Source organism: Mercenaria mercenaria, chromosome 2 (genome assembly GCF_021730395.1).
Source record: "Mercenaria mercenaria strain notata chromosome 2, MADL_Memer_1, whole genome shotgun sequence".
NCBI lineage: Eukaryota > Metazoa > Mollusca > Bivalvia > Venerida > Veneridae > Mercenaria > Mercenaria mercenaria.
Genome location: NC_069362.1, coordinates 33,502,997 through 33,527,643, shown reverse-complemented (window position 1 = coordinate 33,527,643; position 24,647 = coordinate 33,502,997). Strand labels below are relative to the sequence as shown.

Sequence of the window (24,647 nt, the reverse complement as noted above, 5' to 3'; positions counted from 1 at the left end):
TTGTGTGAGCATACATATTATTTAATCTGATAGTATGTTACTGACAGAGTGAATAAATGACATCATAAACACTGATATACATGTTCATATATAAAGAAAGCTTTAACAAGACGGTCAAACACTAGCAGCACTTCTCAAGATAGAAAGTTGTATGTTTATTTTCATTTTTATTACAAGTACAAAAACTACAAAACAATAAAAGGCAAGAGACAAATACGTTTACATAGAAAGATAAAGAATTATTGCATTATCATTTATTTAGTACAAAGAAGGAAAATCATCCAAAAAAATCACATACATATTGTTCATATAAATTAATGAATAACTAAATAACTTGCATAGAATAAGCACCCTTTTATCTGTAATTCTTAGAAGGCGGTTCAATGTGGGATGTAACATTTATTCCAACATACAGTAAATCAATTCCTTAAAAAATTGTTCCTGAAGGTAATGATTTTTGAAACAGATCTTGTGAAAATTTTATACAACAGGAATCACATAATTATATGTATATGATGCAAGTATCTGAGAGATCCACAAATAATACATGGCATACTAATATTCCTACCAAGCTCTTTCTTTTGGAATAACTTCAACCATCAATATTAGGTCTACATTTCATTACTATTAAAAAATTTCAATTTCTTAACCATGTTATTCATCAAAGGGAGGTTATTTCTAAACAGGTATAAAAGGTCTAAATCTGGAACTACTTTTACCTAGCACAGCAACAAACCTGGTACACTCTCAATTATGACAACGTCATGTTTTGGCAAGCTCTATTTGTAAGAACTGGTCCAGCAGTATTCAAGATTTTTTTCATATGCTGAACGTCAATGCCATACTATACATTTGCAAGGTGTTAAAATGCTACAAAAAACTGTCCCAACAAAATGGCACGCTGATTATTTATATGAAAACGATGTACAGGCACAATAAGGAATAAATACAGACAGTTCAAAAAGACAAGACAATGTTGTTGTTTTCTTACAAAACAATCTATAAGTAATACAAAACAGCATATTCTATCCCATTTACACCTGAAAAAACTGTTACACTGCATAATCCTAAATAAATGCACCCTCACTCCACCCGCAGGGTTACTTTTTTTTACACAGAATAGCTGGGTTCACACAATTAATTCAAAGCATTAATTAAAACAGAAGTCCAAACAGGTCAGAAAGTGTCATAGCAAATAGTTGTTTTAAACATATATCTTTTTCCATGTATTTATATAAACTATGTAGTTGTTCCCAAATGAGAATTTTCCACTGAAAATTTAAAGCCCTGTGGGTGCTTATCTTGGGACATACAGCGCTGGTAACATCAGATTTAAACATATCGCTGTTACTTAATACTTCAAAAATTACTTTCACAAAAATAATGCAACTTGATTTGTGGCTTTATATTACTGTTTACATATTTAAACCAACAACATTCAAATGCTGAATACATTGCACAAATTATGCACCATTACACATCTAAAGCACTATCTGTTACCATTCAGGACGACCTTTCCTCTTTTGCAAAAAAAAATTCATCAACTTGTCTTGGTACCTGAATTTTGATCACATACCTTGCAACACTGTTGAAATACCTGAAAACTTTGATCAACAAAAATATGTAAACAATTACAAAATAAAGACAGCTAGCAGCCACAGACAAAAAATGCATTAGCCCTTCACAAAAATAGCAGATCACTGACTTCATATAGTTTAAGTCTTCAACAAAACCATTGTACAGTCTGCCAAAACTAAGTACATAAAAGTTGGTAATTCAGATTTAAATGATGCATGTATCAAAAATTTCAACAAGAAGGCAGTACACGAGTCCTGTGATAAACTGCAACAAAATTGGGCCAAAGTGACAAAATTTTCTAATTGTTTTGAGCGTTCAATAAGGCTCAGACATTTAGTCCATCATTTATAGTTACTATCTCAACCATTAGAAGATATTTTCAGCTCAAAATTTTGAAAAATCGTTTTTACCTTAGTTCACTGGCTTCAACTAAAATTATGTCTATGTACAAAAGTATCAGGGGCAACCTAGCATTAGACAACAAACAGTTGGGAATTACAGACAATTTGATGGGAATTGTCAGATGAGCAACTGGAATGCTAGTATTATAATACACTTAGCAATACAATTAATTAGCATCATAAAGGACTTGTTAGTTTAAAATGTCTAAAACAATTGCTTAAATACTGAGACATCAGTTTCATGTTACAAATGCAATACAAGGCTAGAGCATGATGTTTATTATTTTGCTTAACTTGAAGAAATACACTAGTCCTTTTTTAGCACAAGTACAAAAATTTCAAACATTACCATAGATACCCATATCTATACCCATATAATGTCTACCCATACAATTTCGATTTTAGCCAAACATCCTGGAAAACACTTTTTTTTTTTGGACAATTTTGAGGTAGATTGAAAATTTAAGTAGAAGTTTACATCAATACCTGCTATACTTTTACCTCAGTGATGTAGAGCCTTATTGGTCTCACTATACCATCAATTTTTGCTATCTTGAAAATAAAACCAATAAAATCTCAATTTCTTTGTTGTTTCTTTTATTTCAATCTTAGATAACTTATGAATAAACAGAAATGCCCACTCGAATAATCACGTTTATTCCTTGAATAAACTCAAAATCCTCAAGATATAACGTCAAATTTTGTTTGAATTAACTATTACAACAATTGCTGTACAGAGTAGCGATTAAAATTTATTTAATTTTGATCTACAATCAGAAATTCGTATTGCAGTTCAACAACGTTGATACTGATCCGCCATTAAAGCAACACTGCCTCCGCACATGCGCAACACATCTCATTTAACTGAACGAATTTCTTTAACGAAAAAGAATTTATGAATAAACAGAAATCATTTTTTTAGCAATATATCGGATTTGCATCTCCTTGCAAAATGACTTGAGCTTTTCACTTCAAACCAATAAAAAAAAGTGTAACCGTCTATTCAAGATCAGACGGCTGATAATTCTCTACAATTAGCCGGACACCTTGTTTTAGTTTTGTTGTTTCTAGTTTGATCTCGGTTAAAAATAATACTTGATCTTTAATTAGTGTCATAGTATTTATGCTTTCTATTATTTCTTTAAAATACTTACAAATTTACATAAAATTTTGTTTAAAAGAGCAATCAATCTAATGTATTATGGAACGTAACAGCACTATTAGTTTTTAGCCTAGACAGTCTTCAAAATGGAGAGTAGTTTCCCTTTACTGGAATGGTGCAAATCATAAAAAAACAACAACTTGTTTTAAAGTTGGAAAATCCTCTAAACCTCTATATAATATGCATCTACAATTCAGGGGTGGTAGGGGTGGTCCTGGGTGTCAAAAAAACTGTGCCTTATAAATGGGTATCTACAGTATGCTTTTATTGAGCACACCTGACACAAAAACTAGAATTCTTGTGAAGTATGAAGTTAATTGTAGCAATTAGATTACAGAATAGAAAATGCATCTTTAAAGGTCCAATACTAAGGAAAGTGAACATTTTAATTTCTTTTAAAAAGCACAGAAACTATTTCATTTTATTGGAAAATGAAAGTTGGTATGTAGAAATTCGAAATAAATCGCAGTATATGTACAATTATTTTTCTATGAAGTATGAAGAAAGTTAAAAAGACCTGGGGGGTCATTCTGTCGATTCATTGAAATTTCAACATAAAACACATACATTTCTTTGAGTTCCAAAAACCTTCTGTAAATTTTGACCTGCCAATCTTCATTATTTAGTGTCTTGCAGAAGTCTATGCACTGGCTATGAAAAAAATTGCCAACTCACTTTCCCTTAGTAATGGACCTTTAAGACCAGAAAAAATTGTAAAAAGTTACAACTTATTAATTTGTGACATGTTTAAATTCTTGCTCAGCAGTTCAGTGGTATTGCTCCTTGTACTTCTGTAGTCGCTCAGTTACATATTAAAATGATCCCAGCATTAATCTTTCCAGTCCTTCTTTATTGAAAATTGCCACTCCCACGACAGTAAATCATTTTTATCATCATCTGTAAATGAACTTTTCACTTTGTAATCGCCACGCTTCAACATGCCAGACGGAAATTCTTCTTCTGGAGATTTGAACTCATATACCTCTTTTTTTGGCCCATAGCTACCTACCATGTACTCTTCTTTGTCTGAAATAAAACCAAAGTTTTCAAAGTTTTAATAACAAGAACTGTTTGTAAAACATATAAATAGTCATCCATCCCTCCATACATACATACCCTACCCCCTAGTCTGAGGCAGTTAGGTCTGTTTTATCTTGCTTAAGTCTTCACACCAAAAAGAAAACACTAAATCAAGCAATTACACTATTAAGTTTGATGGCTGTAGGCCCAAGCATACACTTGCTACTAATCCTGAACTATTTTCAGATTCAAGGTCACATCAACATGTGACCTCATAAACAGCAGTGGTCACCTACTGGCCTTAAGACAATCATGCTAAAAAGTTTGGTAGTCTTGGACCAAAAGCTTCTTCTGTTACTGCCTGTAAACTATTTTAAAGTCACAGTCACTCACTGTTCCCACAAATTATCAGAAACAAAAACAGTTTTCTCTGACAATTTCACCTTATTTTCCATAAATTATTACTTGTTATGCTTAGCACGAAATTAAAAGCAAAGAGATAATGTCTAAAAGAAATTTTGTTAAAGAAAGATGCCTGATATTTTTTTAAACTATTAAAAACTTCTATAATAAAATTCTGAAATGAACATCATTTTTCAGAAACGAACTTCCAAAAGTTGGCCTTAATCCATCCCTACAGCCATCCTTAAGGAAAATGATCACAGCCAGATATATTAATTATTGTGATTATTTATGCCAAGTTATTACAATATACACCAATGCATAAAATTAATTTTTTCATTAAAGGTACAGACCAGACAAAAAAAAATATCCAAAAATGTTCTTGACCTTGACCTAGGGGTCTTGGTCATGTACATGATATATCAACTCATTATGGGGAACATTTGTGCAAAGTAACTTTAAAGTACCGTCATGAATGGAGTTATAGATCAGACAAGAAACAGACCATGTTAACCTTTAACCTTTTAAGTGTGACCTTGACCTTAGAGCTAGGGATCTTGGTCTTGCACATGACACGTCACCTCATTATGGGGAACATTGAATTTTGCGCCATGCAATTTCAGAATCACTAGATAAATGGCAGAGATATGGACCGGACACAAAACAGACTCTGTTAACTGTTGACCCCTAAATGTGACTTTCACCTTAGAGCTAGGGGTCTGGGTATTGCACACAACATTGTCCTCTTATATTGGGGAACACGTGTGCAAAGTAATTTCAAAATCCCTTGATAAATAAAGAGTTATGGACCAGGTATGAAACAGACCCTGCTGACTTTCGAACTCTAAATGTAACATACCGTCATCCTATGAATATAAGACGCACATTTTTTACCGAGATTCTGGTCTGGAAGGACCAGTGCGTCCTATATATGGGGATAGAAAAAGACCAAACATTTCCCCCCGACTCAAAAATTAAGAAAACTGATCTTTGTTTACAGCGTGTACCTTTATATTGAAGAGAATTCAAGGGGAGAAAATACCAATGACTCGGGCATAGCTAATAGCCGGTATTGGGACCCGGCGTCTTAAATTACTCTTGTATAAAATGTAAAAGAGTTCACAAAAAATCTAAAGATAAATAAATGCTGTTTTTCATTAAAATATATTTTACAATGCATTTCTGTAACTGATCACAATAAAATAAATGAAACTCCATATCAAGTAGCCCGGAAATCAATTATCTAGTCTTCAAACATAATTTTGATAGTTCTATAATCCTCTTGTTCATGTAGAAATTCACGCCCGAGGCATTGATTATCTTACCACCTACTGTCACAATCTGCAAACAATTAACCGTTCAATCATAACCCGGACATCAAGATTTTAGACTGATCCAATAACATCATAGTCGCAAACCAGTCTTAAGATTACGTCATTTTACTGCCATGTGCCAAAGTGTACTTTCGTTTTTGCTGGCATCAATATTCATGGAGTGATCAGAGGATACGGCAGTTTAGTGCTTACACAGTCTATGCTTTTCAATTTAAATACTTGCACAACATGCAAAAACATCGATAATGATTTAGCAAAAACCTGCCAGTTTGTGTCAGAAACCATAGACAATTTCGGACAAACAAATTCGGATAAGTGAAATTCATACTACCCTAAGGATTTTGCAAGTTAATAAAAATTGACTGACATTCCTTTTTTGATATTGCAATTAATTAATACGAGAAGAATTTTCAGTTTAAATACATGTAGTTTTAATCTAAATATAGACAATCCAGTGCAAGAGATTCTCTTTACATGGGTATAAGCATTTTTCCAGAATTCTGTTGATATTTTTTACTGCGTCCTATACACGAGTGCGGCCTATAATCGGCCAATTACGGTAGACCTTGGAGCACGACACACATCTCATTTATGCAAAATACAAAATCCCTTCATGGATGGCAGAGTTATGGACTGGACACGAAGTGTGACTGATGGACAGAAGGAGGCAGCCTATTTCTAAATTTATTTCTCTTTTCAGCACCACTGAAAGCTTAAAGGGGTCAGCCGGAAGTTCCTATCCTAGAACATACTTAGAATCTCATTATGATGCTACAGACAAAGTTTGATGAAAACTGTGACATCTAGTGTTTATAATATAAATTAACTGCAAAACATAGATAATCTACCAATTCAAAACAGCTCTCTCTGAACTTTTGGTTCAGATGAACTAACAAATACCAATGCTACAAACATAACTTGAACTACAGGATATTTGATTGAAAGATACCATTGAAAGGTCCTTTGGAGATTTTATTAATAAGTTTCAAGCCTGCAACAATTTCTCTCTGAACATTAAAAGTGATCATGATCCTGTACTTTGCTCCTTCCTTCACAACAAACTTCATGTTCTTTAGTTGGCTGCTATCTGAAATAAAAAATAAACTAGAAAATGCTTTTGTAAAAAAGCGCATGTCTCCCCCAATGCAAAGTCCTATAGGCAAGAAGTCAATAGGGGTCAGGAGCAAAAGTCAAAGAGACGCTGATGGTTGGCTGCAATAGGGATCATCTACTTGGCATGTCCAATCATCCCCCTAAATTTCAACACTCTTGGCGTAGTGGTTCTCAAGTCACTGTTCAGGCTTCTGTGACCTTGACCTTTGATCAAGTGACCTCAAAATAAATAGGGGTCATCTACACTGCAAGTCCAATCATCCTATTAAGTTTCAACATTGTAGGTAAAGTGGTTCTCAAGTTATTTCCAAAAAATGATTTTACATTAACAGGCCACTGTGGCCTTGACCTTTAATAGACTGACCCCAAAATCAATAGGGGTAATCTACTCTGCATGTTCAATCATCCTATGAAGTTTCAATATTCTGGGTCAAGTGGTTCTCAAGTTATTGATCAGAACTGGTTATCAATGTTCAGGTCCCTGTGACCTTGACCTTTAACGGAGTGACCCCAAAAACAAAAGGGGTCATTTACTCTGCATGAACAATCATCATATGAAGTTTCAACATTCTGGGTCGAGAGGTTCTCAAGTTATTGATTGGAAATGGTTTTCCATGTTCAGGCCCCTGTGGCCTTGACCTTTAACAGAGTGACCCCAAAATCATTAGGGGTCATCTACTCTGTATGACCAATCATCCTATAAAATTTCATCATTCTGGGTCAAGTGGTTCTCAAGTTACTGACTGGAAATGGTTTTCAATGTTCAGGCTCCTGTGACCTTGACCTTTCACAGAGTGACCCCAAAATCGTTAGGGGTCATCTACTCTGCATGACCAATCATCCTATTAAGTTTCAACATTCTGGGTCAAGTGGTTCTCAAGTTACTGACCGGAAATGGTTTTCAATGTTCAGGCCCCTGTGACCTTGACCTTTAAAGGAGTGACCCCAAAATTGATAGGGGTCATCTACTTTGCATGTACAATCATCCTATGAAGTTTCAACATTCTGGGTCAAGTGGTTCTCTAGTTATTGATCGGAAATGGTTTTCAATATTCAGGCCCCTGTGACCTTGACCTTTGACAGAGTGACCCCAAAATCGTTAGGGGTCATCTACTCTTCATGACCAATCATCCTATGAAGTTTCAACATTCTGGGTCAAGTGGTTTTCAAGTTACTGACCGGAAATGGTTTTCAATGTTCAGGCCCCTGTGACCTTGACCTTTAATGGAGTGACCCAAAAATCGATAGGGGTCATCTACTTTGCATGTACAATCATCCTATGAAGTTTCAACATTCTGGGTCAAGAGGTTCTCTAGTTATTGATTGGAAATGGTTTTCCATGTTCAGGCCCCTATGTCCTTGACCTTTGACAGAGTGACCCCAAAATCAATAGGGGTCATCTACTCTTCATGACCAATCATCCTATGAAGTTTCAACATTCTCGGTCAAGTGGTTCTCAAGTTACTGACCGGAAATGGTTTTCTATGTCCGGGCGCCTGTGACCTTGACCTTTAATGGAGTGACCCAAAAATCGATAAGGGTCATCTACTTTGCATGTACAATCATCCTATGAAGTTTCAACATTCTGGGTCAAGTGGTTCTCTAGTTATTGATCGGAAATGGTTTTCCATGTTCAGGCCCCTGTGACCTTGACCTTTGACGGAGTGACCCCAAAATCAATAGGGGTCATCTACTCTTCATGACCAATCATCATATGAAGTTTCAACATTCTGGGTCAAGTGGTTCTCAAGTTACTGACCGGAAATGGTTTTCAATGTTCGGGCCCCTGTGACCTTGACCTTTAATGGAGTGACCCAAAAATCGATAGGGATCATCTACTTTGCATGTACAATCATCCTATGAAGTTTCAACATTCTGGGTCAAGTGGTTCTCTAGTTATTGATCGGAAATGGTTTTCAATGTTCGGGCCCCTGTGACCTTGACCTTTGACAGAGTGACCCCAAAAACAATAGGGGTCGTCTACTCCAGAAGCCCTACAACCCTATGAAGTTTGAAGGTTCTAGGTCAAATGGTTCTCCAGTTATTGCTCTGAAATGAAGTGTGACGTACGGACGGAAGGACAGGGCAAAAACAATATGTCTCCTGGGGGAGACATAATAAAGTACTAGTATGTTAACAAGCAAAAGGGTCAAGACAACTATAAAGGTCATCTGAGCATTTACCTGTTCAAATTAATTGCAGTGAATCATGAAATTGTCAGTAAAGGAGAATTCATATATGAAATTAAATCCTAACAAGAGGGTCATGATGACCCTAAAACGGTCACCCGAGTAATTTAAGCCACATATTTAAAATGGCAAACTAATGCTAAAATATTAGAAAGTAGGTCAGTAGGTCATATCCATAGTCACTGCAAGTCAGTTTTAAGATCAGTGTTCAGAACTGTATGTATCATCCAAATTTCAAGGCTGTATCTTAAACAAGAGAATCATGCTGGTCCTGAATCGCTCACCTGTCCACACGCAACCCAGTTCATTGTGGCAAAGTTTCATTGAAAACCACTAAGTAGTTTCACTATTTTTAGATCTGACCTAGCTTTTGACCGCACGAGACCCAATTTTGAACTTGACCTAGATATCATCAAGGTGAACATTCTGACCAATTTTCATGAAGATCGATTGAAAAATATGGCCTCTAGGGAGGTCACAAGGATTTTCTATTTTTAGACCTACTGACCTAGTTTTGGACCGCACATGACCCAGTTTTGAAATGACCTAGATATCATCAAGATGAACATTCTGACCAACTTTCATAAAGATCCCATGAAAAATGTGACCTCTAGAGTGGTCACAAGCAAAAGTTTACGCACGGACACACGGACTACGTAGACCTACTGACAGTTTTTGACCGCAGTTGACCCAATTTAGAACTTGACCTAGATAATATCATCAAGATGAATATTCAGACCAACTTTCATACAGATCCCATGAAAAATATCGCCTCTAGAGAGGTCACAAGGTTTTTCTATTATTTGACCTACTGACCTAGATTTGATGGCATGTGACCAAGTTTCGAAGTTGAACTAGATATCATCAAAGTGAACATTCTGACCAATTTTCATGAAGATCCATTGAAAAGTATGGACTCTAGAGAGGTCACAAGGTTTTTCTATTTTTAGACCTACTGACCTAGTTTTTGATCGCACGTGACCCAGTTTCGAACTTGACCTAGATATCATCAAGGTGAACATTATGACCAATTTTCATGAAGATCCATTGAAAAATATGGCCTCTAGGGAGGTCATAAGGTTTTTCTTTTTTTAGACCTACTGACCTTGTTGTTTATCGCAGCTGACCCAGTTTCGAACTTGACCTAGATATCATCAAGATGAATATTCAGATCAACTTTCATACAGATCCCACGATAAATATCACCTCTAGAGAGGTCACAAGGTTTTTCTATTATCTGACCTAATGACCTAGTTTTTGATGGCATGTGACCCAAAATTGTTTAATTCTAGAGTGTTAACAAGTTTTTCATTTGATCTGACCTAGTGACCTAGTTTTTGACCCCAGATGACCCAAAATCGAACTCGTCCAACTTTTTATTGAGGGTAAAATTCTGACCAAGTTTCATTAAGATTAGGTCAAAATTGTGACCTCTAGAGTGTTAACAGTCAAATTGTTGACGACGGACGGATGGATGAATGGACGGACAGACTACGGGCACTTTGCGCTCAGGTGAGCTAAAAATAGGGGACGGAGCCAGCCAAAAATAAAGAGGTGCGCAAGTTTGTATAATAATAAAGAGTAATGCAAGTTTTCATCCATTTATATCATATACTTTTTGAGCTAGGTATGTCACAAGGTGAAAATGTGCATTTTTGACTATTTCAGGGGCAATAAATGTGGAAATAGGGGGCGGAGGCAGCCAAAAAGTAGAAGGTGCACAAGTTCATATCATGACAGAGACTCATGCAAGGTTTAATCAATTTATATGAAACACTTTTTGAGTTAGGTGCGTCACAAGGTGAAAATTTGCATTTTTGACTATTTCAGGGGCCATAACTCTGAAAATAGGGGGCAAACTTGGATGAAGTACAGGAGGTGCGCAAGTTCATATCATGATAAAGACTCATGCAAGGTTTCATGAATCTATATCAAATACTGAAATACTGTTAGGCATGTCACAAGGTAAAAATATGCATTTTTTACTATTTCAGGGGCCATAAGTGGGAAATAGGGAGTGGAGCCAGATGAAACATAGGAGGTGTGCAAGTTCATATCATGATAACGACTCATGCAAGGTTTTATCAATTTATATCAAATATTTTATAAGTTAGGCGAGTCACGAACTTCACACAGACGGACAGATGCACGCATGCACAAACAAGACCAAATCTATATGCCCCCACCACTCATCCTTACCAGGTAGAGATAGGTCAAAATTGGATGTAACATTGTATGTTGTACTACAGATTAGTGGTCTCACTTTTTCCCTACAACTAGTAATGAAAAAGTTACAATATAAGCTTTTTATAGTAACAAAAAAGGGAAGTAATTCTAAGAAGGGACACTCCGTCTCATGCTGGTGTACAATTGTGCAAAGTTACATCAAAATCCCTCAATGCATGAAGAAGAAATGCTACGGACAAAGACATTCTTGCATCTGACTTTCGGCCTCTAAGTGTGACTTTGACCTTAGACCTAGGTACATGGTTCTTGTCCATGACACTCTATCTCATGGTGGTAAACATTTGTGCCAAGTTATATCAAAATCCCTCCATGCATGACGAAGGAATGCTCCGGATGAAGTTTTCATTCTAGTATCCTTTGACCTGTAAGCGTGACCTTGACATCTGACCTTAGGATCTGGTTCTTGCGCATGACACTCTTGTCTCATAATGGTGAACAATTGTGCGAAGTTTTATCAAAATCCCTCCCTGCATTAAGAAATAAAGCTCCGGACAGTCATTCTTGAATCTGACCTTTGACCTCTAAGTGTGGCCTTGACCTTAGACCTAGGAACCTGGTTCTTGCACATGACACTCGGTCTCATGATGGTGAACATCTGTGCCAAGTTTCATCAAAATCCCTCCATGCATGAAGAAGATATGTTTCTGAAAAAGTCTGTGAACGCCGCCTGCCCAGCCATACGCCCGCCAGGGGCATTCCCATAATATCTCCAGTTTTTCAAACCATCATATAAGAAAGGCCATAATTCTTACAAAATCCTTATCAGAGCCATGTAATCATCTTATCATAATAAACAAGCTTGCAAAGTTTCAAAACCGTACCTGTTATAGCTTTTGAGAAAAGATGGACCTATAAAAACGGACGTCAGCAATCAAGTGAAGACATAACCTTGTACATTTTTTTTCAAAAATCAGACAAGCTAAAAATTCACATTCATTGTATGTGCTGAAGTAACAGTTTTTTGGGAATCATGATAATCTTTAATTCAGGCCAGCAGGTTTCGCAAGATATTCAATTTTTCCATATAGGAAAAGCTAGTTCCATCCTCTGGCAGCTATCATTTTTTAACGAAATAGAATGATTTATAGGTATCTGGCCAGCAGTTTCTAAGAAGATTGTAAAAGTTTTTCCTTTGGTTTGCCGTGGCAACCAGAATTTAGCAATGATGACCTAGATTTTAAAGAATCTGAAAAGGGACCGCCCAAGGAACATTCACATGAAGTTTGGTTGAAACTGGCACACTGGTTCAGATGTTCTTTAAAGAAACTGTGAGGACAGTAATCAAACTATTCTGAGCACTTCTTTTCCGGTGAGCAAAAAACTTCATTTACCTGCAAAACAGCCATTTTGGCTAAAACTACATAATACTTGCCAAAAATATGAATGGTTTCACAGTATACGGTTACAAAGGTAAAAGAAAGGAACAGTCCTTGTATACCTTCTAGGTTTATTTCTTCATCTTTCCGTCCATCCACTAAAATTGACATTTTTCTTAAAATAACACACCTTTTATCATCTTCCCCTGAAAAAATACAAAACATGAGCTGATGTGAAGCAACAAAGACCAAACTCACTCACTCATCTGAAATTTCTATTAATTGATTCCTTTCTTGGAGTTAACAAATTCAGAATATGTAAAATGATTCTTATTACATATTTTTTTTCTTCAATACTGCACAGATAAGGTCCATATTCAAGTCCTCAAAAATGTACATTTACTTTTGCTGCATATTCAACTAAAAAAGGATACCATTAGAACCTTGCTAAAACTTTCAAGTAACTAGAGCTATCACTACAACTTTCAGGAAAAGTTACAAGCAAATTCAATAAAAAATTTGGTCGCAATGTTTTTTGATGAATCTGTATAATTTGAACAATCTTGTTAGAGGGTGATATAAGGACCATTTTGGTATAGGGTCACACAAGGGAACATTTGTGTGAAATTACTTTAAAATTGGGCCATGTCCAATCATTCTATTAAAGGGCAATAACTCGGAAAATACTAAAGAGATCCTGATGAAATTGTGTGCACGCTAACACAATATGGTATGGTGATCTAAATTAAACTTTAAATTTCATACTTCTAGGTCAAATATGTCACAAGTTCTGAAGCAGAAATTGCAACATTCATAGTACCCTAAACTAGAAACTCCTGAGGGCCATAACTCTGGTGTTACTTGGGCAATCTGACTGAAACCTGAAGCACCGCATTTCCCTTTAAAGGTGAACATGTATATTAAGTTTTATTTAAATATTTCAAACCACTTGAGATATGGCTCTAGAAGGACAATGCCAAAACTACATCCGTCCACCTTTGGTAGGGTATAAAAAGTTTTAGTAATCAATGATCAACACTTCTTATCTAGATGGAAAGTAGAGATGTCATGTTTTTTTTTCAAAATTACTGTATTACTAGAATGTGCCTGTAGAACACAGGGTGTGCCCCCACTGGTACACAAATAAGGGGCAATAATTCAAATGTTTGCAGTCTTAAGGGGGTAGTATAGCCTAAACTAACATTTTATGGAAAGGATTCAGTATTCTAAGCCATAAACCTTTTGAGCTATGATTATCACAAACAAAAAAAACAAATATTTTGGCTATTTCAAGGGCCGTAACTCTGTGATAAGCACTAATATTCTCAAGAAGAATTCCAAGTGTACAAGGTCACATCATGATAAAGACTGCGCAAGATTTCATGAATTTACATCAAATACTTTTTGAGCTAGGCACATTATTAGGTGAAAATGTGCATTTTTGACTTTTAAAATAGGGGGTGGAGCCTGCCAGAAAATAAGAGGTGCGCAAGTTTGTATCATGATAAAGACTCATGCAAGTTTTCATCCATTTATATCATACTTTTTGAGCTAGATGCACCACAAGGTGAAAATGTGCATTTTTAACTATTTCTGGGGCAATAACTCTGGAATCAGGGGGAGGAGGCAGAAAAAAGACTAAGAGGTGCACAACTTCATATTATGATAAGACTCATGCAAGGTTTCATCCATTTATATGAAATACTTTAAGTTAGATGCGTCACAAGGTGAAAATGTGCATTTTTAACTATTTCAGGGGCCATAACTCTGAAAATAGGGGCTGGAGCCAGACAAAAAATAGTAGGAGCTCAATTTCATATCATGATAAAGACTCATGCAAGGTTTCATCAATTTAAATCAAATACTTTCTGAGCTAGGCTTGTCAAGAACTTCAGAAAGACGCACAGACAAGACAGACGCTGTCTGTAAAAATCATTTTTGCTAAATGAATTGCAGGATGAGAAAAAACTGTAGCTGGGCGAGTGAAAATTCTATGTAGCCCTTTCTGCAGGACGAGTCGCTTTCAAACAATATGCCAAGCCCTGTGTAAGAAGACTTAACTGAAAACCAAAATTCAATGGTCTATCGACTGATCAAACAGACAGGCTGTCAGCAAACAATCAACTTTTCTTCAAAGTTATATAAATAAAGAGGGCCATGATGGCCCTATATCGCTCACCTGAGTACCATTGCTCTTAATAAGATCAAGTTTTGACATAGATCACACAGGCATACACATGAAATATCATCAGGATAAGTATTTTCTTGTAACAGTCCCTTTTGATCTATGGGTCACGTACTAGTCAGGGCCAATCTCTATACCCAGTTTGAGGGTCCTAGGCTCAAATGCTGCATTTTTTTACTAGAATTCCTTACCCTGGAAGACTTAAGTAACATTTATTTAAAACCAATCTCATTAGATGCTGCTGAGGTATATTCATATACATAAAATAAAGGGAGGTAATCTGTCATAAATTCAGTCAAGTTGTGTGCAAGTTTGATTAAAGTTGATTGCAAAATGTTGTCTCTATCGTGTTCACAAGCCCAAAATAGCAAATTCTGGCCCTTTAAGGGGCCATAACTCTGCAACCCATGATTGGATCTGGCCAGTTTTCAAAAGGAACCTAGATATCATGCCCATACAAGTTGAGTGCAAGTTTGATTAAAATCAAATATAAAATGTGGTCTCTATCATGTTTACAAGGAAATTGTGGACGGACGGACAACGGACAATCACAAAAGCTCACCCTGTCACTATGTGACAGGTGAGGTAACAAGAGCTGTCCGTAAGACAGCGCTCGACTTTTCTCAGTGCTTGACTCTGAATTAGAGCTTTGCCAGTAAAAAAAATTCTAAGTTAAAATGGGACATAACTCTGTCAAAATTCAAATCAAATTCAAATCAGAGTTATGGGAATTGTGTCTCATGGTGTAGACTTTGATAGTAAATAACTATTTTGAGTTTCAAGTCAAAAGCTTTAACAGTAACAGAGATATTTGACTTTTAACAAAAAATTCTTAGTTAAAAAGGGGCATAATTCTGTCAAAATTCAAATCAGAGTTATGGATATTGTTTCTCCTGGTCTAGACTTTGATGGTAAATAAGTATTTTAAGCTTTAAGTCGAAAGCTTTCATAGTAACAGAGATATTTGACTTTATCAAAAAATTCTAAGTTAAAAAGGGGCATAATTCTGTCAAAATTCAAACCAGAGTTATGGGAATTGTGTCTCTTGGTGTAGACTTTGATTGTTTATAACTATTTTGAGTTTCAAGTCAAAAGCTTTAATAGTAACAGAGATATTTGACTTTATCAAATTTTTTTTCTGGTGTAGACTTTGATGGTTAACTAGAAAATGCTTTTGTAAAAAAGCGCATGTCTCCCCCAATGTAAAGTCCTATAGGCAAGAAGTCAATAGGGGTCAGGAGCGAAAGTCAAAGAGACGCTGATGGTTGGCTGCAATAGGGATCATCTACTTGGCATGTCCAGTCATCCCCCTAAATTTCAACACTCTTGGCCTAGTGGTTCTCAAGTCACTGTTGAGGCTTCTGTGACCGTGACCTTTGATCAAGTGACCTCAAAATAAATAGGGGTCATCTACTCTGCATGTCCAATCATCCTATTAAGTTTCAACATTGTAGGTCAAGTGGTTCTCAAGTTATTTCCAAAAAATGATTTTACATGAACAGGCCACTGTGACCTTGACCTTTAATAGACTGACCCCAAAATCAATAGGAGTCATCTACTCTGCATGTTCAATCATCCTATGAAGTTTCAACATTCTGGGTCAAGTGGTTCTCAAGTTATTCATCGGAACTGGTTATCAATGTTCAGGCCCCTGTGACCTTGACCTTTAACGGAGTGACCCCAAAAACAATAGGGTTCATTTACTCTGCATGAACAATCATCCTATGAAGTTTCAACATTCTGGGTCGAGAGGTTCTCAAGTTATTGACTGGAAATGGTTTTCCATGTTCAGGCCCCTGTGGCCTTGACCTTTAACAGAGTGACCCTGAAATCGTTAGGGGTCATCTACTCTCCATGACCAGTCATCCTATGAAGATTCATCATTCTGGGTCAAGTGGTTCTCAAGTTACTGACCGGAAATGGTTTTCAATGTTCGGGCCCTTGTGACCTTTACCCCTCACAGAGTGACCCCAAAATTGTTAGGGGTCATCTACTCTGCATGACCAATCATCCTATTAAGTTTCAACATTCTGGGTCAAGTGGTTCTCAAGTTACTGACCGGAAATGGTTTTCAATGTTCAGGCCCCTGTGACCTTGGCCTTTAATGGAGTGACCCCAAAATCGATAGGGGTCATCTACTTTGCATGTACAATCATCCAATGAAGTTTCAACATTCTGGGTCAGGTGGTTCTCTAGTTATTGATTGGAAATGGTTTTCCATGTTCAGACCCCAATGACCTTGACCTTTGATGGAGTGACCCCAAAATCAAAAGGGGTCATCTACTCTTCATGATCAATCATCCTATGAAGTTTCAACATTCTGGGTCAAGTGGTTCTCTAGTTATTGATCGGAAATGGTTTTCAATGTTCAGGCCCCTGTGACCTTGACCTTTGACGGAGTGACCCCAAAATCAATAGGGGTCATCTAATCTTCATGACCAATCATCCTATGAAGTTTCAACATTCTGGGTCAAGTGGTTCTCTAGTTATTGATCGGAAATGGTTTTCAATGTTCAGGCCCCTGTGACCTTGACCTTTGACGGAGTGACCCCAAAATCAATAGGGGTCATCTAATCTTCATGACCAATCATCCTATGAAGTTTCAACATTCTGGGTCAAGTGGTTCTCTAGTTATTGATCGGAAATGGTTTTCAATGTTCAGGCTCCTGTGACCTTGACCTTTGATGGAGTGACCCCAAAATCAATAGGGGTCATCTACTCTTCATCAACAATCATCCTATGAAGTTTCAACATTCTGGGTCAAGTGGTTCTCTAGTTATTGATCGGAAATGGTTTTCAATGTTCAGGCCCCTGTGACCTTGACCTTTGAAGGAGTGACCCCAAAATCAATAGGGGTCCTCTACTCCAGCAGCCCTACAACCCTATGGAGTTTGAAGGTTCTAGGTCAAATGGTTCTCCAGCTATTGCTCGGAAATGAAGTACGGACGGACGGACGGACAGGGCAAAAACAATATGTCTCCTGGGGGAGACATAATAAGTATTTTAAGTTTCAAGTCAAAAGCTTTGATAGTAACAGAGATATTTGACTTTATCAAAAACTTTAACCAAAAATTCTAAGTTAAAAAGGGGCATAATTCTGTCAAAATTCAAATCAGAAATATGGGGATTGTTTCTCCTGGTGTAGACTTTGATAGTAAATAACTATTTTAAGTTTCAAGTCAATAGCTTTGATAGTAACAGAAATATTTGACTTTATCAAAAACTTTAACCAACGGTGACGCCGACGCCGGGGCGAGTGCAATAGCTCTACTTTTTCTTCGAAAAGTCGAGCTAAAAAGCTTACAGAAAATCTTTTGATCTGTTCCTAATAACTGTTCCTTGTATTTTTTTAGACTTTCATCTTCTTTATCTGTATTCAATATTTCATCTATCGATTTCTCTGCAGGGGGTTTGTACGCTAATTTTGCAGCATCTTCTTCATCCTCTGTCTGCTCAACTTGCTCAACTTGTTCCTCGCATTCGGCCATGATGACTCACTTCCTGATTAAATCTAGGACTGTAAATAGATATAATGAACATGTCAAGAAGTCTGGGATGAACTGATATGACTGAATACTGTTTTTTTTTCAGTTTTGTTGAATATAATGTCTTACCAAAAAATTATGTCATAATTTGACTTTCCAGCTTGACAGTGGAGGAAAACCTTATAGGTACCTCTTCATGCATTATTTCATCACAGGCGGGCATCTGGGTAGAATCACCAACCTGCCAGCTGGATGGATTCCTCACACGAAGAAATCAACACCCAGAGAAAAGCTGGAACTCTCATTTGTGAGGGGAAAGTAATTCGAAGTGAGTGACCTGAACCACTCAGCAAGAGGCCCGTGATATTATAACTGAATAAAATCATTTTGAACAATATCTTGATGAAAAACATAATTTAGGGTTATGTCCCTATGAAAAGTCCACATTGTTCAAGTAGATTAGTGCAATTGTGCGTAACTATTTATACAGTGACTTTTGGCACAGTTTTTATGGTATGGAGAACAAACAACTTTTCATGAACCGCTTGATGGATCTTTCAGAAAAAATAAATCATTGTTCCTGCTGCTGTGCACTAAGATCAACTGTACTAACTGCTATCATCAGTTCCTCTGACATAACTTCATCAAGTGCACAGCAGCAGGAACAATGATTCATTTCAAGGACACAATCATACCCTGACATAGTGATGATGATGATACCAAATCTGATAAGATCCATCAAGTGGTTCATGAAAAGTTGTTTTTAGGTTTTTGTATTTCAAGCTCTAGCACCCCTCAAAGGGGCCCCAACTGCCCAAATTTGTAAGTAAGTTCAATAAAATCGCTGATAAAATTTCATATTCAAATTAAGTTCTAAACCGAGTGAGAGCTATTTCTAAAAAAAATTACAAAAAATAATTATTTACATGTATAGATAGTATACGTAAAAACGGCAACTTTACAATAACTTATTACAGATTTCCCCAGGCAATTATCAAATACACTGGTAATAACATTACAAGTATTTTGATTAGGTGAACAGACCCTTACCATTCATAATTAGTCCATTATATTTCAAAATATAGTCAAAATTAATTAATGAAATTTTGCTTATTTAACAGGCTTTCCAATTGTCCAAAATAATATTTACAAATTTGTGTTTAAACAATTAAAGTTTAGGCTGTTAGAAAAAAAAAACCTTTTTACAAAATAACATGGACGTTCGGCGATCAATGTTTTATCATTTCTAAAGATAGATTACCAACACAATCATTTTATTGACTGAAAAATCAGCTATCTATTCCAGACGAAGAAAAATATACTTTGGTATGTATTCGCACAATAATCAGGGATCGAATTGAACTTTTTTCCCCGCTAGTGCCATCTTTTTCCTCTAGCAAAATGATGGGTTCCACTTGCAATTATTTAAAAGCTGTTTACGTGCTAAATTTATTAAGTTGTTTTGTTGTTGTTTGCTTTTATATAAAAGTTCACAACCTGAACTGACTTTCTGGTTTTGGAAGTATGGTACGAACCAAAGTACTCAATGATTCTTTGGACTTTTGACTGGACGTTGAAGTTTTTCTCGGGTCACTGCCCCTAGTGTTGCTAGCATTTCGCACCAAGAAACATGTTATTTTCCTCTCCATTTCTGCAGAACTTGGCAAATTACAGACTGATCACTACCAAATAGAATGTAAGCCGCCGCTGGTCTAGCCACAAGTTTGTTTGTTTGTTTGTGTTGGGTTTAACGCCGTTTTTCAACAGTATTTCAGTCATGTAACGGCGGGCAGTTAACCTAACCAGTGTTCCTGGATTCTGTACCAGTACAAACCTGTTCTCCGCAAGTAACTGCCAACTGCCCCACATGAATTATCAGAGGTGGAGGACTAATGATTGCAGACACAATGTCGTTTATTAAATAGTCACTGAGAACATACGGCCCGCCCGAGGATCGAACTCACGACCCCGCGATCCGTAGACCGACGCTCTACCTACTGAGCTAAGCGGGCGGGTTCTAGCCACAAGTAGTCCAAATATAAATAGTACTAATATTTTTTCCTTTCCTAGTGCATTTTCTCGACAGCAACGTGCTTACTTTTACACTACTGCATCTCAGTATGTATCACTTTGCATTCTATTGAAATCTGCATGTTCCTATCCCATGCTAGGTAAAAATGGCGGCATAAGAATTTAATGTCTCGAAAAGAGAAACTTAAAGAAGCAAAAAGGAGTAAATTCAACGGGTTGTTACTTGTATTTAACGAACTGTAGTTTTCATATATACCAGTTAACACTCCCTTTTCTTTTTGTTTTTCTAAAGTAGCCATCTAGTTCTTTATGGAAATATAAGTCTCTGAAAATCTGATATGCTAGAAAATGTCGAAAAACCTTTATGAAGTAAGTGGATTTTATATGAAATAAAGAACAGCTGGATTTAGTGGTGTTCAGCCTACAGACCGAAATGAAAACAAATATTGGCAATTTGCCTAGATGCTTACTTAGATTAATAGATATCCAATAATTACTTTTGTATAAAGCAACATGCGTCTACAAGCAGTCACCTGATTATTGGTACATGTATATTAACTGCCCCGAAGGAGTTTTTAAAGAGGAAAGGACAGTTTGAGCGAATTCCCCGATTTTCAAACGCGATTGCGAAAATATTCGTGTGCCATGATTTTCTACTCGCATTTTTTTTATTCTTACTCGAAGTTCGCAAGTGAGCGACCGCTAAATTCAATCTCTGAATACACTAGGACCCCGTTATAACGCTGTCATCGGGGTCCAAGGTTCGAGACCCGCGGATCTAGCGGGGTTAAATTTATAACGCGGGTTGATCGTATCAGCGGTAAATGCAATACCCCACCCACTGGTAATGTATTTTGGACGCTGTTTTATGTTAATAAGAAATAAGAATCGTATAAATGGGACATTTATTTACCTTAAAATAAAATGCTACTGAAAAATACATTAAAAGAATTATAACGCTGTGTCATCTTCTCATTTTGTCGTGATTCTAAAAGAAAGTTAGAATTGTTTATCCCGGAAGTAAACATGTATAACGCTGTGTGAGGAGTGCGCGGTCATGAGAATTACATACGCAATGCAAGGGCACTTGGGGTTTATGTAACTAAAAGAGACAAGAGGACCATGATGGTCCTGAATCGCTCACCTCTTCCCACATGATCCAGTTTTGAATATGACGTCGTTTTTTCTATTATTTGACATAGTCACCTAGTTTTTAAGCTCATGTGACCCAGTTTTGAACTTGACCTAGATATTATCAAGATAAAAATTCCGACCAATTTTCATGAAGATCCATTGAAAAATATGGTCTCTAGAGAGGTCACAAGGTTTTTCTATTATTTGACCTATTGACTTAGTTTTTGATGGCACGTGACCCAGTTTCAAACTTGACCTAGATATCATCAAGGTGAACATTCTGACCAATTTTCATGAAGATCCATTCAAGGGTATGGCCTCTAGAGAGATCACACGGTTTTTCTATTTCAAGACCTACTGACCTAGTTTTTAATCGCAGTTGACCCAGTTTCAAACTTGACCTAGATATCATCAAGATAAACATTCAGACCAATTTTCATACAGATCCCATGAAAAATATGGCCTCTAGAGAGTTCACAACGTTTTTTCATTATTTGACCTACTGACCTACTTTTTGACGGCATGTGACCCACTTTCGAACCTGACCTAGATATCATCAAGATGAACATTCTGACCAATTTTTATGGAGATCCATTCACAAGTATGGCCTCTAGAGAGGTCACGAGGTTTTTCTAATTTTAGACCTACTGACCTAGTTTTTGACCGCACATGACCCTTTTTTTTTTTTTTTTAAGAGAAAATGACAGTTTGAGCGAATTCCCCGATTTTAGAACGTGATCGCGAAAAATATTCGACTTCGAGTGCCATGATTTTCTACTGGCAATTTTTTATTCTTACTCAAATTTTGCGAGTTAGCAACTGCTAAATCCGATCCCTGTAAAATTATTACTTATTCATTAAGAAATCAATAACCGGACAGCTAGAAAATCCCGTAAGGATGCAGACTAGGCATCGAGTTACCGGACCAAAGCGACTCCGCAGGGTTTGCTTCTACTCTACTCAGCCGATACCTGCTAAGACCCCTCCTAAACAGCAGGCGCCTCCCAGACGTGTGTTCTACAAAATGCTGAGCGCACAGACTCTGTGAATATCTTACATTAAACCCTCAGGCCCTTCCCCAGAATTTTTCTAAGGCGCTGGGGTAAAGTCTGTATGGCGGGATAAGGGGTGGGTGCGGGAGGGGTATCCCCTCCCGTGTTCGTTTTTTTTTTTAAAAATCGAACCCAAATGGTGCTTTTTTAAGTATACCATATGCAAAAAAACACAACAACATGTATTTCATTACTTCTACATTTTCACATAATGATATAACCATCAATATATCATATAGTGTTATTTCTAGAGCTCAAAAAGGACAGGGTGCTGCCAAAAAGGGACAGAGTGATGTCCGAAAGGGGCAGGGTGCTCTTTTCGACCTGAAAGTTATCATAGCAGTAGTTGCATTTCTAGATGTCTATAGTTAATATGTATTCCATTTATCTTTATTGCACACTTAAAGGAAATGTCACAGAATAAATTTAAGCGGTAAATCTTCCCAAAACCAGTAACAAAGTTTACAAAGGCTTTTTACTTACTTTATAGTTTAGGTTAAAGCATTCAAGCATTTCTCTTAAAAAATGTCACCAAGAATGTCAACTTATTCATATGAATATGAAATAGTGGAGGGCGTTAATATATTAGCGTAATCTTGAAACCAAGATCATGTTGTAAACAACATAGTTAAAGGCCTGTTTCAGGTCACATTGTAAACTAATAATTATCAAAAGTCATGTTGTATTGATCAGGTCTTTCATCAATATTTCATTAACAGAAAAGTGCTATTACAGTCAGGTTAAAGTTTACTAAAACGCATAACCAAAATATACTATCCGGATACTGGTACACTTTCGGAATGTTGTCTGAAAGTAGTTTTTACTCAGTTACATGACCTACTAGGGTAAACCAGAGATAGTTCCTCAAATTTTGATGTTTCTCATCGTAAAAAATACACCGACTGTCAGCTTTTTTGGAAGGAAATATGGAAAATTTGCATACGACATCGGGAGTAATAACGACTCGTGAACGGACATTCTAAACGTACTTTTACTTTCGATATTCATTAAAATTTGTGCATTTTCTAGTTTAAATTACAGTAGAATCAAACTACATTGATATATACTTGTTATTATACTAAACAACGGTCTAATTTAAATTTTGCGCGAAGAAATCTAGGGCACTTTTCACGTGCTTGGTAATCAGCTGGCCGCTTACGCAAGTTCCATACTATTTATCAATTAATTTTAACACTTCATTGATTCTCATTACCTGTGTGCACTCGCCGTGACGTAATTTGCTGATAAAAAAAATCGTCGAGGCATGTCAAGAGGGAAATTACATATACACTACACATGAGGTATCTCACGGGGATGAAATCGCTTACTGATTTAAGACGCCGCGCTAATAATTGAGGCACCGCGCGGGATATTTAAGCGCTGTGGGAAGCTGTATTTCGTGTTTTAAGCGCCGCGGTAGCGCGGTGCCTTATGCGGCTGGGGAAGGGCCTGCCCTGTTACCCGGTGTAACTCACATAAAAAGGTCATCCACCACTACAGGACTGCTAGAAGCCTTAATTATTCTTAGCTAATCAAATTCAAGAGACTCATAGATATGTTGAAACCAGTTTTTAATGCTTAATTAATCATTCAATCAACAACACAGGATGCACTGACTGTGCTATACATTCGTAACCACCACGTGCACTGGAACACACTGTCACTGAAGAAGCTGCAGATGTCTGAGATGACGGAACCGGGAAGTGATTTTTTTAACTTCATAAAACATTTGACTTACAGGCCCCTAAACAGAAATATAACATGTTGAAACTTGCTGTATCAAACTACAAATACACGTGTGGCTAAACATGCGCAAAACTTTTTTCATGTAGATTTAATCACATTTTTCATTTTACTTACTTTTTTGTATCTAATTTACCTAAAAATGGCGGTGAGCTGTTTCCTACTTCCGGCGTATGAATATTTATGGAGCGACATTACAAAAAAGTGTAAACTCACATGAAAGACACTAATATTTTTGTTGTAGATTATAATATG

The 24,647-nt window shown here is 36.7% G+C and overlaps 1 protein-coding gene across 2 annotated transcripts; it reads right to left on the bottom strand.

Annotated features, from left to right (window-relative positions):
• Positions 1 to 24,629, bottom strand: LOC123563670 (rho GDP-dissociation inhibitor 1-like). 2 transcript variants are annotated; one of them, XM_045356602.2, is made up of 5 exons: positions 24,510 to 24,629; positions 18,252 to 18,464; positions 12,885 to 12,968; positions 6,847 to 6,984; positions 1 to 4,167 (listed from the first exon to the last, which is right to left on the bottom strand). In XM_045356602.2, the coding sequence occupies exons 2-5, from the start codon at positions 18,433 to 18,435 to the stop codon at positions 3,971 to 3,973; spliced, it is 603 nt and encodes a 200-aa protein (XP_045212537.1). In that variant the 5' UTR covers positions 18,436 to 18,464; positions 24,510 to 24,629; the 3' UTR covers positions 1 to 3,970. The 2 variants fall into 2 exon arrangements, with proteins under 2 accessions (XP_045212537.1, XP_045212539.1); XM_045356604.2 differs by having other exon boundaries at positions 24,529 to 24,619.
• Positions 24,630 to 24,647: the final 18 nt, after the last annotated feature.

Bases quoted from the DNA above. Each gene is read 5' to 3' on its own strand.
- LOC123563670 (XM_045356602.2), bottom strand. From the start codon at position 18,435: ATGGCCGAATGCGAGGAACAAGTTGAGCAAGTTGAGCAGACAGAGGAT. The intron at 12,969-18,251 runs GTAAGCTTTTTA...GTATTTTTTCAG, and splicing joins AACAGATCAAAAGATTTTCT to GGGAAGATGATAAAAGGTGT. The intron at 4,168-6,846 runs GTATCTTTCAAT...GTTTTATTTCAG, and splicing joins CTCCAAAGGACCTTTCAATG to ACAAAGAAGAGTACATGGTA.